This window comes from Pseudopodoces humilis, chromosome 9 (genome assembly GCF_049639895.1).
Source record: "Pseudopodoces humilis isolate 2021_Gansu_Grassland_sample_001 chromosome 9, ASM4963989v1, whole genome shotgun sequence".
NCBI classification, from domain to species: Eukaryota; Metazoa; Chordata; class Aves; order Passeriformes; family Paridae; genus Pseudopodoces; species Pseudopodoces humilis.
Window position 1 is genome coordinate 31,994,384 of NC_142208.1, and position 17,085 is coordinate 32,011,468.

Genomic DNA, 17,085 nt, shown 5'->3' on the forward strand with positions numbered 1-17,085 from the left:
GTTTTGCTTAGCTGAATTTGCTTCATTATTTTTAACTTAAGGCTTTGCATTGATCCTGAACTGATACTTTGTCTTTTCTCTGTATGGTGGGCATCACTGTTCAGGGTAATAAATGAAAACTTCTGTTTTGCTGGTGTCATTTACTCACTCAGAGTTTTACTCCGAGTTAATGTCAGGGAAGGATTTCCTCTGCTTTGTGTGTGAATTCTCACTAGGATTGCATAGTGAGGTTCCTGTGGCAGACTGGGGGAGTTGCCTGCAGAGCTGGCAGGTGGGTGCACATGCCAATGCTAAATTCACTAAATTCACTCTCCACAAGTAGTTTTGCTTGGAAAAAGGAAAGAATGCAGGGAAGATTGTGCAGGTTTGCAGATAGTTGTGACTAGTACAGGCTGCCTCCAGGCCATCATTGTAACAGTTGTTCAACAATAGAAATCAGACCAGTGTCAGTAGAAAGGCATTTCTTGTAAAGGAACCATTCTGGGCTATGAATGTTGGCTTTCAAGGAGATTCAACACTTTTCTTTGAACTAAGATGATTTTTTAATTACTGCACACACTAAGGTTGATTTTAGTTAAACAATAGTTCTCTTGGCTTTTGCTCTCTTGTTCCCTTTGAGAGCTGACAGAAGGACCCAGAGCTTTTCAGTTTGTTCTGGTTGTATCTGTTCTATTTCTATGCCAGCCTGCCTCTATTACATTAAATATCTGTATACTGGAACACGGTTTGACCTTCCTTTCCAGCCCAGGTCCTACCACTTGCAAGGATAACAACAAAATCCCTGTAGTGGATGATGTGAGCAGTGCTGCTCAAAGAACCACTGATGCCTCCCATTCAGTCAATTGAAAGGTTCAGCTTTACTGTTTTTTTTTCAGTTGGTAGGACCATAAGAAGGACAAAGCAATGAGCTTGGCTTGCTCATTTATCTGAACATGAGAAAGCCATCAATTGCAAAAGAGAATGATAAAATCATTCATGAAGTGTTTAAAGCTTATTATTTTCTGCCTTCAAAAACCCGAAAAAGTAGTCCCCTCTCTTAACTCATAAATAAAAGGAAACTGTCAGATTATTTTAGCATCCCTCCTTTAAGTAACAATATATACAGTTGCTTATGAGACTGAATTTTCTTTAAAATCTCTTCCGTTCTAGCACCAGCTTCTTCCCAAAGTGAAGAGTTTCAGGGATTTAAAGCTAAACTCTGTCTCTGGTGATGACCTACATAAGCAATTGCTTATATCCAGGAAAACTGTGCTTAGGGAGGGAGAGTAGAAGGGAGCTGCAGTGCAGAGCTCCACAAACACTTGCATGGGTGCCAGGAATTGCACATGGCAGATTGGAATAGCGGCAGCACAGGGCTCTGAGCCAAAGCATCTTAAGAAAAGCATCTGCAAAAGGCAAGGGCAGCCTCTTTATTTCTTTTTTGCCACCTCCCCATGCCCAGCTGAGTTCTCTCACCTCCCTTGTGCTCTGTTGGGATGAGGAACAAAGCCCTGGCATAGCCCTGAAATGCTTAATGAGGAGAAACAGAACAGAGTGGCTGTGAGCAGTCAAACCCAGGGAGCAAAACAAGGAGGGAACAAAATGAGGGATTGTAAGGAATGTCTCAATGTGCAGCTCACACTCAAGTGTGGTGCCTGCTCTGTTCTGTGTCGGGGTGCACGTGTCTGCTGCTGCCAGCGGGCACTGCCAGCCTTTGCCCTCGTGGAAGGAGAGCCAGGGGTGACACAGAGCAGCTGGCACACTGGAGATCTGCACCTTCATCTTCCACACAGTCATTTGCTTGTGTGTGTCTCCACCCTCCATGAAGTCTGGTTTGAAAAAAAACCCACAATAACCAAGCCAGATTTCCCACAGGCACATGCCTGGAACGTGTGGATGAAAGGAAAAAATCTGGCTAATACTGTCACAAAATGGTAAATATGCATATGTGCACAAAGAGAGGTCTCTTGCAAGTTTAAACGTTCAAGCAATCCATGTGTGGTAAATTAGAGATGCAGCAATGAGATATGACATAATGATAAGCAGGGAGTGAAGGGATTATTTAGAGTTGCAAGCATAAAAGCATCACTTCCCAGAGGAGGAGAAGTAATGCTCCTGTACCCATGTCCTCCATACTGTAGCTGCTATATCCCAAATTTGTCTAAATTTCCAGGAAAAGATCAGTTGGAGGAAATTCCACTCCAGAGAACAGAAGCCAGAATGAGAAGGTTTAATAATGCAGTAGCTATGGAGGAGCTGAACCACAGTGGGCTGCACCATAATCCAAGAGTCTAATGAGAGGCAGTCAAGAAATACTTAATTACTCATTATTTATTTGGAGTTCTTATTGATTATGACTGTAAGGGGAGTCAAGCGGATGACCTCTGAGACCTTTTGTAGCCCTGGATTCTGGTGTTTTTATGCCTTACAAATGTGCAGTCAGTGAACAGACTGAGAGTCTCAAATATAAACATTTAAGCCTGTGTAATGTGTCAGCCTGGGGTTAGATGTGCTCTTCCAAAGAGGAATGATGTGGCAGCATCCTTTGGTTCCCCAGCTGCAATGAGCATTATTTAGGCTGTTTGACTGAAAGAGGCCTTTGACATGAATCTGGAGCAAATTCTTCCCTGGGAAGTGCTGCAGTGTTGTAATGTTGTGTTCCTTACCGTGGGTACCCTGAGTCCTTGGCTTCCTTTACTTGGATGATAAAACTTCCAAAAGGTGCCTTGTGTCACAAGGATGTGACAAAGCTTTGGAATCCTCATTGCTTACAGCAGGCTTCTGAGGTAATCTGCTTTGGGCATGAAACCAAACCCTTCCTTTTGGGACAAAATCCTTGCTGTTATCTTTGCTCTCCAAAGTGTGGTTTATGGTTGAAAGGAAAAATCCTAGTGCCTGGGGTAGAGCCGTGCTCTCTGCAGGACCAGGACAGGGGAGATGCTGCTGACCTTAGGGCCAGGTGGCCTCTCAGGGCTCTGGGCTCTGTCCTGATTCAAATCTGAGGCAGTTCTGGAGTTACTGCAGTAGTTTTTTGGGAGCTCTGCAAGTTTCTCCTTTCATTACTGACTTTTAACTCAGGATTTTCCCACATTCTTTCTGTAACCTCACCAACTGCAGCAGAGCTCTAAAAATGGAGCAAGTGAAAGTGAGTTTCCAAAGCTGTGTATTCCAACTCCAGTGAGCTCTTTTGAATATCCACTTCAGATGAAGTGTGGGGTAATTTTGTTTTTTGTAGATGGTCCTGCGTGGCTCATGAATCAAAGCACAGATCAAGCTAGTCTCATTTCATTAGCTTTATTTGGCTCTGGGAAGGGATGGATCATCTTTCTAAATCACATTTAATCTGCTTATTTTGGCTAACCTCTTTTTAAGAAGGAAATTCAAAGCCTACCGTGAGTATATGAAATAAAACAGTCTTAAAAGTAGCATTTTGCCACCTCTGCTTCGAAAACAGATTTGGGAAATGGGACATGATGGATTTTGTGCTACAAAGTTGAATATTTTCATCTTGTTCTTTTAAGTGGTGGTGAATCATTTAATCATGAGAAGATTAATTTAGAAGATGAGATGTATTTTGGATGATAGCCAACACTACTCCTGTTAGGTTTACTTGCTAGCAATTATAAGTTTAGTTGAAGTTTGTATTAAAAATAAAGCAACACAAATTTGGAGAAGAGGGGAGAAGGAAATGGAAAAATCAGGCTCTTTGTAATTCTTGAGTTAGGCCAGTGTGATTATGTTTATAATCATGATGGGTAATGTTTCAAAAGACAGAATCTGTTCCAAAGCAATCTCTTCTTCCTCCCCTCACCTTTAGTGATTTCCATGGAGAGTTAAAAGTCAGGTGCAGTGTTAAAATTATCAGTTTTATTTGTTATTTGGGCAATAAAGAACATATAAAAGTGTGATGGGGTTTCTCTATCTCTGAAAAACACCGCAGTTCGGTTTCTGATAGTGTTATATGCTAAGTTAGCATGAGCAGTGATGTTGTTTGCCAAAAGTTTTTCTTTTTTTCCCCCTCTTACAGAAAAATAGTTTCGGAATATGAGAAGACGATTGCTCAGATGATAGGTAGGTGTTCCTACTGTGAAAGATGTTCCCTGGTTGAAGTCTGTGGGCTTCATTTTGATGCTGGCTGCATCTGCTGATGCAGCGGGGAATTGTGAATGCATCTGAGGACACCAGAAAAGGAAAAGTCAGGGCCTCGTTTCACAGCCAGCAGCCCCCGGGCAGTTCAGGTAACACAGAAAGCGCAGGGCTTTCCCTTCTGCCACAGAGCAAACTGGCCCATAGGAAACAGGTTCAAATTCATGGGTTTCTCCAGGAGAGACTTTCAGTGACCTCAAAACCCCTTAGGCATCGGCTCACAGCCGTTTAATGGCAGATACCAAACTTAGCCCTTCACAACAACAGGGATTATCTGTGCTAAATGCATCCATCAGACCAAAACCGAGATTAACTCCAATCCCAGCTGGAAGGTTACAAGTGCCCAATCCACCCCCCCAGTTACTGACACAGGGGTCTCCTTTTAAGTCTAAACTATGACAAGCCTTGCCTCTCAGTAATTAAAAAAACGCCTTTGCTAACAGCACGTGCCACAAATAACAAACTCTACGCTCAGTAGCACTTCAAACCCAAAGGTTGCAGGGCTCCTGTGGTTCCTTGGTGCTGGAGGTCTGGCCTCTGGGATGTGATTTTAAAGCCTCCTGTAAGATTTCTAAATCTCTTTTTATTAGTCTGGCTATAGAAAGCACCAGTGGCTTGTGCTGCCTTGTAGTGCTTCAGCTCAGGCTGTTTCCCAGAAATGCAAATGGCTGAGTGGGATTTTGGGATCTCCAAGGCCAGAGTTGCTCAGAAGAGCCCCAGTATCTGGTGCTTTTGCTGCCTTCCTGGATTTTTTGGCCATTGGGAGACATCCCAGCCTCCTTTCATGTGAAGGGTAAAATGGACCTACAAATAAGTTTTATGAGAATGACAACTATAATAAATAATTAATGAAATATATATAATAATGAGTAATAAACACTAATAATATGCCAGGCTTCATTCTCTCTGATGTGATGCCTCCATTGCCTTTTGTTTGTACAACTGAGCCAATGTGCTGCTTTCTGACATGGTGTCTGTCACTGTCGTTGTGCAGGTGCTCAAGTAGGAATGACCAGAGTATGCAAAGAGTTTATTTCATTCAGGTTTACAGTAAATGTACCCTGGTGTGGCTTCCACCTTGAACCTGGCCACTGCTACAGACACACAAAGGACCTGTCCTTTTTTTCCCTAAGCTATGCATGCAGTTAACAACAGATACATTAAAATACCATTTTTGAGAAATAGATTTAAAAAAAAAAAAAAATCAAATTTTGAGACTGCAGTGCAACAGTAAGAATAGGAATCCTGAGGCAGAGGCACAGCCTTGGTGTACATGCTACATTCCACTATTGCCACTTCCTCTTGTTGCAAAGAAGTGAAGGTTCAATAAGTACTGGCCCATTGACTATGAGTAAATAGGCCTTTAAACATCAGATTCAGAGTATCAGAGCCTCTCAGATGCTCTGTGGTGAGTTTCTATGGGCTATGGCTGTAAGTAATTTAATTTGCTGTCCGTTTGCAAAGGAACTGAGCCAACAACAGCGACACAGAAAATGTCCTTTCTGTGTTAATTAGAGCAGTATGCAAATCCTACAGCATGGTAATACGTTAAATGTGAGGCTTCTCCCTGCATTTAATGTAAATTTTTGATCTAATTGTCCCACTTTGTCATGCCATTTCTTGTAAATTGCTGTCCTTTCCTATAAAGGAATTTGCTTATCCGATGCCACATGTGGAGGAAAATGTGTGTTTGTTATTTGCATGTATTCAGTGACCTGTTACCCCAGTAATGCCTCAGTGCTGAAGCAGAATATGCATCACAACAAAAGAAATGCCTGTGTTGTTTCTGTTTATCATTTAACCCTTCTGAACTATTTATACAGCCCTGTTAGAAGGGCACTGCACATAAACCAATTTCACCAGTCCCTTGATGAATATTAAATGAGGTTGATAGGTCCTGCTGAGCTTTTTGTAGGCTGGTGTGTGCATAATGAATACTGAAAATATCCCATATTAGCAATACATAACTGCCTATGTTTGCTGTTAAAGGCACTGAAAAATGTGCACTGCAAACAGCGATTGCCTTTGATTCTGAGGGCTGTGGAAGGTTTAGTGTTTACTGTCATACGTATATGGAACCCAAAAATTACCCAGCTTAGCTGCTGTGATTGCTTCATGCCACGCTCTGTAGCCAGAGTTTGCAAGCTGTCAGTGTGGAAATCCCTGTTTAGTGTCACTTGGTGTATTTTTTTACTGATGTTTTATCTTTTTTTTTCTTTTTTCTTACACTTGCCTCAACCCCTAGCACATTTTAGTTCACAATGAGGAATGGGGGAGAGGAAAGATGAGGTTTTCCAGGCTGTGCTGCTGCTTTGTGCTTGGTGTCCATGTTTGCTCTGACAGCGTGGGGGATCCCAGTGTTCCCTGCACCCCACCCTCCACACACCTGGGTCACAGCCAAAATCCCAGCCCCAATTCCTCTTCACTGACAGCTTTCTAATGTTGATTTGTTTTTGAGGTTTTTTTTCCTGTTTAAAATGTATCCTTATACTCTACATTTGAATACATTATGAAATTCTCCTTGTGAAAAACAGACAGATGTTGTGCATTACAAGTTGTTGCATTACTTATTTGCTGCTTTCCTAACAATTCCCGATTTTTCTATTTTGCTTCCGTTTTCGTTGCTTCTTGCTATTTGCTTGCAAAAACAAAACAGGCAAGCCTGGTAAGTAAAGCTTTTCACCAACTTTCACACCAGCATTTTGCATCTTTAGTTTCTTTTGCTTTTGTTCTCTGTTTGCTGCATTCCCATTAAGTCATGTGAGTAGTAGTGAGCTGAGCCTGAAAGCGGATCTGCCGTGGTGCTGCTCTGATTCTGTCAATTTGGATAGTGTTAGTCCTGAGCATACTGCTGTTATTGTTGGTGAGCCCTGGACAGACATGGAAGTCACTTAATTCAAATGTCCTGATCACATAACCTCAAAAACATATTTAGATTTAAGGATGTGTAACCACTTACCTAAGATTTGACTGGCAGACTATTACCAGCACATTTTATTGAAACTAAATTATAGTCTTAGGAAATAGAAGGTCCCTTCCAACACAAACCATTCTGTGATTTTATGAAAATATTACATATAACTAGTCCCCCTCCAGCCAAGTTTCTGCATTTTGTTGTATTTAACCACTTTGGTTTGGGAGCATCACTTGGACAGGCATTGGAGCAACCTGGTCTAGTGGGAGGTGTCCCTGCCCATGGCAGGGTGGTGGAGCTAAATGAGCTTTAAGGTGCCTTCCAACCCAAACTATTCTGTGATTCTGTAGCATTTGCCCCAGTTTGCCATGAGTGAGTTTAAGTGGTGCTGGGGATTGAGTGGTGGAGGAGCTGATCCAGCTGAGGAGGGAGGAGAGCCTGCGATGTGCTGGAGGAAGAGGAGGAGCTCAGTAGTGGTGAGGGAGTGTGACATGAGTTATTAACTTCCTGATCAGCCTGGAAACAAATCAGGAAGTTGCTAAAATACCTCAGACAATACTCTCACAAAAAGTAGGGATGTGACATAAAAGCATTTTGGATGATTGTGCAAAGGGCTCTCTTGCCCTGCCTGGAGTTGCAGTGACAGAAGTGTTGCCAGAGAACAGGATCCTGCCAGGAAGGGCTTTGGAATTATCTAGGCAGGGTGTAATCTCCAGCATGATTAAACAAATCTACTGCTGGAACACAAGGAGACAGCCTCTGAGGTTTAGAAAAATAAACAAAAATTAAACAAAAATAAATTAAAACAAAGTTGGTTTTTGTTTTGATTGAGAACACATCAATTTTGACATTACAGAGGAATACAGGATGTCTCTAAGAAGGCAAAATAGAAACGAATGGGTTTTAATTTTTAATAAAGTATTCAATATATCCAGTTGATGTTGTATTACAGGACTCTGGGCTTCTCTGCCCTGTAAAAGGTGTTTGTTCACCAGTAAAATAAAAGGTTACAAGCAGGTCCTGAGAACTCTGCTTCTTTTGATCTCCTGTGTCACACAGAGCAAAATAAGCTGAGGTCAGGCTCTGCCCCAGCCAGGTGCTGTCAGGGGTAAGCAGAGGAGCCCAGGAGCTGATTCACAGTGTGGCATCATCCCTGCCCTGGCCTTGGTCAGGCCAGCAAAAATGTGTAATTTTTGGATAGAGTATGCAAAAGGAAGAGATGAATCTCAGTTTGGGAATTGACAGTATCAGCTCTGGCATTTTTGAGCTGACCAGCACTATAAATGATTCAGATGAAATCTTCTGTTCAAATAAAAAACCCAAACTTTTTTTCATTCTTTATGTTTCCAAATATAAAGGCCCGAATGAAAAGTTGTACATTGTGAAATGCCCCATGTTTTTTCCATAGGAGAACTTTATACCTTACTTCAGTTTCTGTCATAAACCAAGGAAAATAGTAATACAAAACTCTTGTGTTTTGTGGGTGGGTTTTCCTTTCATTATTATTCAAAGTAGCCCTTAAAACATGGACACAAGAATCATAGTTTAGGATGTGAAGGAAACAATGCAGCATTTTGGAAGACAATGCCAGACCTTTTCTTCCAGTGTTATGTGGATATTCCAACTGATTATGAGGTCAGTTCCCTTGAAAATTCCTCCTCCATATGGATTTGTATTCCTGTTATGTTCTTCCCACCGTCCCTGGCTCAAACTTAACTGTACACAGGGGGAGCTTGGCAGATGTTTTCTGCAGATTTTTTTACACTTAGGAAGTCTGTCTACTGTTAGATTTCCTTTCTGCCACTTTTTTTAGTAATCCTGAGAGCTGGTAAAACACTGCTTTTCCAAGGGAAGAATTGAATTCCGCTGAACAGAGTGCAGGCATTTATCAGCAATGGCAAATAATTTGTGGCCAGTGCTAGGAATGTGCATAAATGTCGTTTCATTCAGCTAGTGCATCCTCAGGCAAACAGGGAAATCCAACACCTGCCTTTTCATGGCAACAGCTGAGTTCAGAGTGCAGAAATCATCAGTACAGAGATACATTCACATTTTCCCCCAACATCAGAATATTTAAATATCACTGTATTTAGCAACTGTTTTCCAAAACAGGCTTGTGTTTTTATATAAATCTGACTTTTCTGGATCCTGTAAACTTACTAATACAAAAATAGGGCAGAGTACAGTAGAAACTATAGATGACAGTGAAATCAGTGGACTTGCTCCTCTTACCCTTCTGAAAACCTCTTTTCCCTACCCCTCTCTTCTTTCAGAGGATGAACAGAGAGAGAAATCTGTCTCCCACCACACTGTTCAGCAGCTCATAGTGGAGAAGGAGCAAGCTCTGGCCGATCTGAACTCAGTGGAGAAATCCCTGGCGGATCTTTTCAGGAGATACGAGAAGATGAAAGAAGTCCTGGAGGGCTTTCGGAAGGTGAGTCACATTTACATCTCCTTTAAAGAGCAGAGCTGAGCAGATTCTGTGTACCAGAATATGCTGTGCTGCTGAACAGAAGGCAAGGCTTGTGTTTCCATCTGATTCTGATGTCCTGCATGACCATAATCCTCAGGTGAAAGGTTGCAGCCAGCTATCAAATGCAAACAGAAAAATTGTAAAGCTCTTTGCCTTGTGTAATATTCTCCTTCAGGTGGCCTCTGTGGGGGTGTCAGTGTTGGACTGCAACCCTTTAGACAGCTGTGTGTGACTCCCACAAACAGGTACCTGTCCTGCATTTTAACCTCTGGGATTAAATTTGATGTCATCTTCTCTTTTAAGAATGAGGAAGTGTTGAAGAAATGTGCACAGGAATATTTGTCACGAGTGAAGAAGGAAGAGCAGAGGTATCAGGCACTCAAAATTCACGCTGAGGAAAAACTGGACAGGTAATTGAGTCATGGATTCACAGAATGGTTTGGGTGGGAGGGAATCTTAAAACCATCTTGTTCCACCTTCTGCCATGGGCAAGGACAACTTCCATTATGCCAAGTTGCCCCAAGCCCTGTCCAACCTGGCCTTGGCACCAGGGCAGGTGCATGGACTGTACATTTTTTCAGGAGTTCATGCTGCAGAAGGATTCCCATGGCTGGACCTCACATCCCAAACTGATCCTGCAATATGCAAAGCACAGGCTCTGTGATAGAGGGTGGAAAGAAATGCAGTAATGAGAATTTCTGCAATGTGCTGGTGTTTCTTCCAGCTCCTGACCATACAGAACACCTTAAATTTCTATATTTAGCTCATGTCTTGATGTTTGCCTAGTGTCAAGGATCAAGAAAGGATCAAGAAAGAAGCTATTAGCCAGTTTTTTCTAGATTTCCATGTAATAACCAATTAAGCCTTTTTACGCATCACGTTCAGGACTTACAGTACAGTCCCCTGAACTGGAGATCACCTTTGGAAACTGCCATAAAACACTTCTACCCGAGTCATTATTTGTGATCCTAGCAGAGATATCTGAGAGGAGCATGAAGGGAGCAACACAGACAGTAAGAAAAGACTCTGCAGCCCCTGCTGAGCAAGAGAGGGAGTTGTGAAAAGTCTTTAGGGACAAATGTTAGAATATACCCAAGATATGCAGGAGGCAGCCCTGCCCTCTCCCCCCATTTGCTAAGATGCGGTCCACCCTTGGACACCCTCTGCCCTTTCCTGTGGAGAGCCTGATGAGACCAAACGCTGTGTTTTTTGCAGAGCCAATGCTGAAATTGCACAAGTGAGAGGCAAGGCCCAGCAGGAGCAGGCAGCGTACCAGGCCAGCCTTCGGAAGGAGCAGCTCAAAGTGGATGCCTTGGAGAGAACACTGGAACAAAAGGTAAATCAGGAGTCTGCTCTCCCCAGAGTCAGACTCCACCTGAGGATTGTCCTGCAGCTCCCTGGCCCTGGGGACAGCAGCACTCCCCAAATTGTAAGGCAAAACCCCCGTGTGCACCAGCTGGACCCAGGTTTGATTTGAGCCCAAGTGTTTGGGGCTGGCTTAGCCTTGGCCAGAGCTTGGGGTGCAGCCCAGGCCTTGGTTTGCTTAAGTTCTCAGGTTTCAGACCTTGCTTTAGTTTTTCTCTCAGGCTCTGTTTCCCTTTTTAGTGCTAGCTGTAACTCCAATGCTAATTCCAAAGTGTCTGTAGGAAATGCCTATTTATATCTGTGTTCCCTTGCTCAGCCAAGGGAGCTTGCTTTGGCACAGAACAGCTCGTCCTTGCTTGCAGCTCTGCAAGGCAGGCTGAAAATATTGAAAAAAATAGAAAAGTGCAGCCTAGAAACAAAATTCCACTATGTATTATAGTGGTGTGCTGGGAATGACTGCTCTGAAGCTGTCTGCTTTGGTGCTAAATTTGATTTATTAAAACTGGGGGCGCTGTATTTGGAGAAAAAGCGTTTGTTTGAATGCATGTAGTTGTACTATGAGTATGAACATTTAGTTGTATTACATATGCCCATATATCTATATGTATAGATCTCCTTCCTGCTCTCAGCGTTGGAGACAAGTTAATTTTCCCACACCTCTCCCACTGGTTAGATGATAATAAAATTAGAAAAACCCTCATCCTAATGCAGCAATCCTTTTCATAATACTTCATATTTTATTTTCCAGAATAAAGAGATAGAAGAATTAACAAAGATTTGTGATGAACTGATTGCCAAAATGGGGAAAAGCTAACTTTAAACCAAATTTCTGGACTTCAATATTGAGTGCAATATGACCATTGGCACACTGATGTCCATACATTTATGTGGACAGGTTATATTTTCACTTTTTCGTATGCACTACTGTATTTTCTTTCTAAATAAAGTTGATTTAATTGTATGCAGTACTAAGATGACTATCAGAATTTCTTGCTATTGTTTGCATTTTCATAGTATAATTCATAGCAAGTTGATCTCAAAGTTCCTGTATCAGGGAGATTGTCAAGTTCTCTAAGAAATTACAAATTGCTGATCCTAGCCTTCCCTTTGTACATGAGTTCCCATGTTGGATGTCTTTTGGATTTAATATAAACATGTATTACTTGCATGGGGACTCTTGCCTTAAGGAATGTAAACTTTATCTGCATTTGCTGATTTGTAAAATAAAACATAAAAAATAAAAAAAAGGAAAATGCATGTCACAAATGAAATTCTCTATTGTAAATAAATTTTTTCGTTGAAAGTTGAAGATAAGTATGTCTCTGTTTTGTGTCCTTCACTTGCTTATTTCAGCACCAGATGCTCTTGGGAATTAATTCCTCCACAGAAAGTGCTTCATGGGTCGCTGCTTGGAATACTTTGTGGGTCACAAGAGTCTGCTGCTTATGTGCACATATCTAGGTCTATATCTTACTGTCTCTCTAAATATATATATATATATATATATATATGTATGTGCTGGATTTGGACCACTCAAGTCTCAAGCATAGGCTTAATCCTCCAAAATATTTAATGCTCTGACCCTGATCCAACAAATCCCATGGGCAAATGTAATGAGGCTGTTGGAGGAGTCGGAGGCTGTGGCATGTGGTGACAGGATGGTTTTTAAGCATGTCTGGCACTGAAAGGTGAATACATTTCCTGCTCCTGGAAGAATTTGCCTGCAGGGCTGGTGGAGATGAGGTTGGTGTGATCAGAGGTGCAGCCGGAATAAGCTCGATAAGTAGCACTCTCGAACACCTCTTTATCCTGTAAGTTATCCTCTGCACAGGATTAGGGATGGAGGAGAAGCATTAAGGCTCTAATAACAAACAAACTGCTTTCTTTGGCTAATGGTGCATCTCTTGGATCTCCATGATGTGGACAGTCTTCAGCCTGCTTCTTGTCAGCTCCCTTTTTGTCCTCAAAAGTAAGTCAACTCCTTTTTCTTCCCTTTTTTACTTCATTTGCATTTCCTACCTCAGGCATGGCTGAGCCTCTTGGCTGTTCTGGGCTCCTCTCCCGGGTTGGGTTGGTTTCAGGTCATTTTGTGTGTGTGGTTAGCAGCACAGAACTGCACCTCTGTAAAGATAAATTTGTGTTCTAACAGATTCAGATGTCCCCACTGATAGCAAGGGTGGGATTTCTGCTCTGCAAGCTTCAAATGTGGTATTTTAAATACCTTTCAAAGTCATGCATGCCTTTGAAAATACCATGTAGTTTGAGGCAAGGAAAAGAAAGAGGGTTGAGGTGTGGTTGTAATGTTTAAACAAGAGCAAAACTGAGATACACTGCTGTGCTTTCCAGCTGAATTGATACTTTAGGAGAAAAGGAAAATTGGATCATTGTAAGATTTTATGTGTATACAATGTGCTTTTTCATGGTACTGTGGACCAAAGATCATGATGGAGGGGGAAAAAATACAGCTTGTAGGCTCTGCTTTGAAAATACTACATGAAGATATTGATGCAGTTAAAGAACATGAAATGTTTCTTGTATTATTTTAAGTGCAGATTATAACAACTAAATAATCAGTGTTTGATTTTTTTATTATTGTTGGGGTTTTGATCAGTATCTGAACCATTTCTAAAAAAGATACATTGATAAGACTTGCAGACTTTGGATTTCCCAAAACTTTCTTGCAATTTTTCTTTTATGTGTGCTTGAAACCGTACTAGAAAGACTGATGTTTTTAAATACTTCTTGTAAACTCTTAAGTGGTCTCTTCTCCCTTCACCCAGGTGAGGCACTGCAGTGTTACACCTGTGTAGGTTCTAGTGATGACGACTGCAACAGACAAGGAAGTCAGCAGTGTCCAGGCCATGCAGATGCCTGTGCAGTCATTAGAGGACAAGCAAGTAAGTGCCACAAATGTCACAAATAAATCATCAGTGTTGGAAAGAATGTGTAGTAAGTTAAGGAGAAAACCAAATGTCTCCTCTCATAATAAACCCCATTAATAAATCTCAGTCCTGCTTTTGTTGACACAAAATCCCACTGGGAATGATTTGTTGGTGTGCCACAATGAGCTGCACCCACTCTGTGTGAAAGCTGGAAAGAACCATTTTAAGTATTGCCCACTTTTTACTTAAGTGACTTAGCTGGAAATTAGCATGGGAAAAAAGCTAATGAGCCCCTGCACTTGGGCACATCCAAAGATACTAAGCTGCACCAGTTGCCTGTAAGATAAATCAGAGTTATTTAAGTGGGCGCTTGTTGCTGTGCTGCCGTGTGTTGCGGTGGTATTCATTTACTTGTGAGGAGCAGGCAGCCCCAAGGTTGTTGCTCATTGCTGGGTGCTCAGGCTGGTGCTGGGGCGGTGCAGGTGGGAGCAGGTGGCCATTTGCAGCCCCCCTGGGCTCACTGTGGCTCTGTTCCAGGTGGCATCATGAAATCCTGCTCGTTCAGGTCCTTCTGCGAGCGGGCAAGGAGGGACGGATCGAGGGCGCCCGGAGTGAGCGTCCACTGCTGCTACTCCAACAACTGCAACGCCAAGAGCCCGGCTCCCAGGGTCACCAGCTCCAGCAGCTACCTCTCCCTCCTCATCTTCACACTGCTCTGCCACCCCTTGTTGAAGCTGACATGAAGGGGAAAAAGAAAAAAAAAAAGTATCTTGAAACAACAGCTCTGCCTTCGTAGCAAGGGATGATAATATTTCCTAGTCATGCTCCACGTACCACTTATCTCACTAGGCAAAAGGTGTAGGAAGACCTGACAGATGTTTAGATAAAAATTGTTTCATCTGCTAAATAGGTCTTGATCTCTGTGTAAGAAGCTCTGCCCTGTTGTTTATCCTGAGGGGTTGATTGTGTGAATACTTAACATTTTCCTGCAATTTAGACAGGGAGAAATCTTTGCTGCAGGTAGCCTGGTAGTAAGGTAAAGGGTAAATGTCTGCCAAATGCTGTTTACTGGTGGCAGGTAGTCAAAAGCAAGCTAAAATTTTCAAACACAAAGTGACTGAAAATTCTAGCAAGCAAGTTAATCTTTCAGAGAGCATTGGCACACTGGACAAAGCCAGGAAACTCAAAATGCAGATGATTTAGTATTAATACAAACTGATAAGAGAAGGTCATTAAGAGAATAAGGCATGGAGTTGTATTGTGTATGATCCTGGCAGAGGGGCTGGAACTGGATGTCTTCAAGGTCCTTTCCAAACCAAACCATTCAATGGTTCTATGCTTGTGCATATTTTCTTGGAAAAAAGCACCTTCCAGTCTTTTCTGATCCTTTGAGAATCTTACCACAGCATCAGAAGAAGAAGGAAAAAGAAGGGTTTGGAAGTTATTTTTGAACTGGTACCCCATCCAAAGATTGGCTCAATTTATCTCCCCTGCTGGTTTTAAAAACAAGTGATTAATCCTTGTCTTGAAGGCAAATTACAACTTGAGTTTATAATTTTTCTTGAGGTTTCAGTTATATAGATAATTTTCCACTGCCCTAAACTTCAGTCTTTGAGAGTAAGAGTGTATATATCCATCCATACCTCCCCCTTCAGTGATGTGATTGAGTTGAGGTGGTTTATGTATCCTTTTCATTTTGCAAAGTGAATTAAATTACTTGGAGGTCTTTAGAGGCGTAAGGGACTAAATCAATATTTCTAATAAACTCTTTCATGGCAGTTTTACCAAGTAAATGATCCAGAAAGGATCACATAGTAGAAGGCATTGTGCATCACTACCTCCTTTGATCTAAAACTCAGAGCACCAGGCAAGTAGTTGAGTGATATTTGTAGATTTTAATGTCCAGCTGTGATGATCTGGTCCAATCCCTGGCACACAACATGCACAGGATTGGCTTGAAGTCCAGCTGGTATAACTGAAGTAGAAGTGGTCTTTCCAGTTCTAGTTTTAGTTAGCTAGCAGGAAAAAGGTTAGGTCATCAAATTTATGGAACTCAAAAAATATGTGGCAAAGTAGTTCTTCCCCTAGTTTTGTGTTGTGACTTTTTTCAGTATAATCCTTTGAAAAATCGGTTCCAGGCAGTGTGTAGTAGAATTCTTCACACTGACCAAAATTTTATTAAGGTTGCAAACTCTAGAGAGCTGCTTCAAGGTCAGTGAGTGAACCCTCCCTGCAGAGTGTAGCCCTCTTCTGTCACAGGGGCTGAGCTGTCTCCTTGTTCTACTGTGCTCCTTCCCCAGTGTGTATCCTTCCATCATCTCATGCAGACTGTGGCTTCAGACTGCCTGGATTCTCCTGGGGTTTTGTTTTGAGATGAGCTCAGACAAGGCAGTTTGGTCTATTTTTAGTCTCTAGGCACCAGTCTGATAAAGCTGTTGAATATAAAGATTGCAACAATGCAGCAGATCTTGGCTGAGAATGTTAATTTGGACTCCAGCATCTCATCTGTATTAAAAATCACTTAAATTGGTGTAAATATTTTTCATTTCTTTCTCAGCTTGAAGCAGTTCCTTCAATCTCTTCTGCCACAGGAAGCAGGTATTGATTGTATCTTTATCTTCATATGGTTCTGTAATGATAAATCTGTATTGAATGTAATCTTTGTATATGCTCAGTGCATTTCCTTAATGAGAAAATAAATTACATGCAATGGCTGACATTGTCTCTTGGTAAACACAACTGCTTCTTTTAATTGGGATTTCCAGCTGCATCTGGCGCTCTGTTTTCCTGCAGGAATCCTGTTGGGCTTTGTTGGGTTTTTTTTTTTTCTAATGTGGGATATATTTCTTAAATCTGTTGGATAAAATAGTGGATGTTGGTGGTGTGTTCTTGCTGCTATATTTCCATGGTAAAATAAGAAGGTAAATCTCTATCCTCTTGACAAACACCATCTGTCGTTCCTGCCGGCAGCCAGGACTGGGATCTTCAGGCAGCTCCCACCGCCTCCATCCCATCCTGCCTCCCAGCTCATCATGAGCCCTGCTTTGCTTTTTACAGAAAAAAAAAGACATTTTTGCTGTCCAGTTATGACCCTGAAGTGTGCCTGCATGTGGATATCTAGGAAGGATAAAGCACTTCTGCGGATTGGTGTTTTCAGAGCGGTTTCATGATGGTCTTTGATGTGAACATTGACAGGAGGACAAGCACAGAGAAAAAAAACAAAAAAAAACCAGAAGGAATATTTTTTAAACTCCATTAAAAATGCAGAAAATATTTTAAATTTTTTACTGCCATGACTGCAGAGCTATTCCCAGTCACGGGTGCAA

General features: G+C 41.9%; 2 protein-coding genes across 9 annotated transcripts in view; both read left to right on the top strand.

Annotated features, from left to right (window-relative positions):
• TACC2 (transforming acidic coiled-coil containing protein 2) overlaps window positions 1–12,191 on the top strand; it is a 128,144-nt gene extending 115,953 nt beyond the window's left edge. For 7 of the 8 annotated variants that reach the window (XM_014250215.2, XM_014250218.2, XM_088059388.1 and 4 more), the window contains 5 exons: window positions 4,007–4,050; window positions 9,313–9,473; window positions 9,816–9,922; window positions 10,728–10,848; window positions 11,626–12,191. In XM_014250215.2, the coding sequence (XP_014105690.2) occupies window positions 4,007–4,050; window positions 9,313–9,473; window positions 9,816–9,922; window positions 10,728–10,848; window positions 11,626–11,691 (499 nt within the window). In that variant the 3' untranslated portion in view covers window positions 11,692–12,191. Of the gene's footprint in view, window positions 1–4,006; window positions 4,051–9,312; window positions 9,474–9,815; window positions 9,923–10,727; window positions 10,849–11,625 lie in introns of those variants that run through there. The other variant, XM_014250219.2, reaches the window with a different exon arrangement.
• A 329-nt stretch (window positions 12,192–12,520) lies between these two features.
• Window positions 12,521–16,335, top strand: LOC102105667 (uncharacterized). The gene is made up of 3 exons (XM_005520808.2): window positions 12,521–12,846; window positions 13,658–13,774; window positions 14,297–16,335. The coding sequence occupies exons 1-3, from the start codon at window positions 12,792–12,794 to the stop codon at window positions 14,500–14,502; spliced, it is 378 nt and encodes a 125-aa protein (XP_005520865.1). The 5' UTR covers window positions 12,521–12,791; the 3' UTR covers window positions 14,503–16,335.
• Window positions 16,336–17,085: the final 750 nt, after the last annotated feature.

Bases quoted from the DNA above. Each gene is read 5' to 3' on its own strand.
- LOC102105667 (XM_005520808.2), top strand. From the start codon at position 12,792: ATGATGTGGACAGTCTTCAGCCTGCTTCTTGTCAGCTCCCTTTTTGTC. The intron at 12,847-13,657 runs GTAAGTCAACTC...CCCTTCACCCAG, and splicing joins CTCCCTTTTTGTCCTCAAAA to GTGAGGCACTGCAGTGTTAC. The intron at 13,775-14,296 runs GTAAGTGCCACA...GCTCTGTTCCAG, and splicing joins AGTCATTAGAGGACAAGCAA to GTGGCATCATGAAATCCTGC.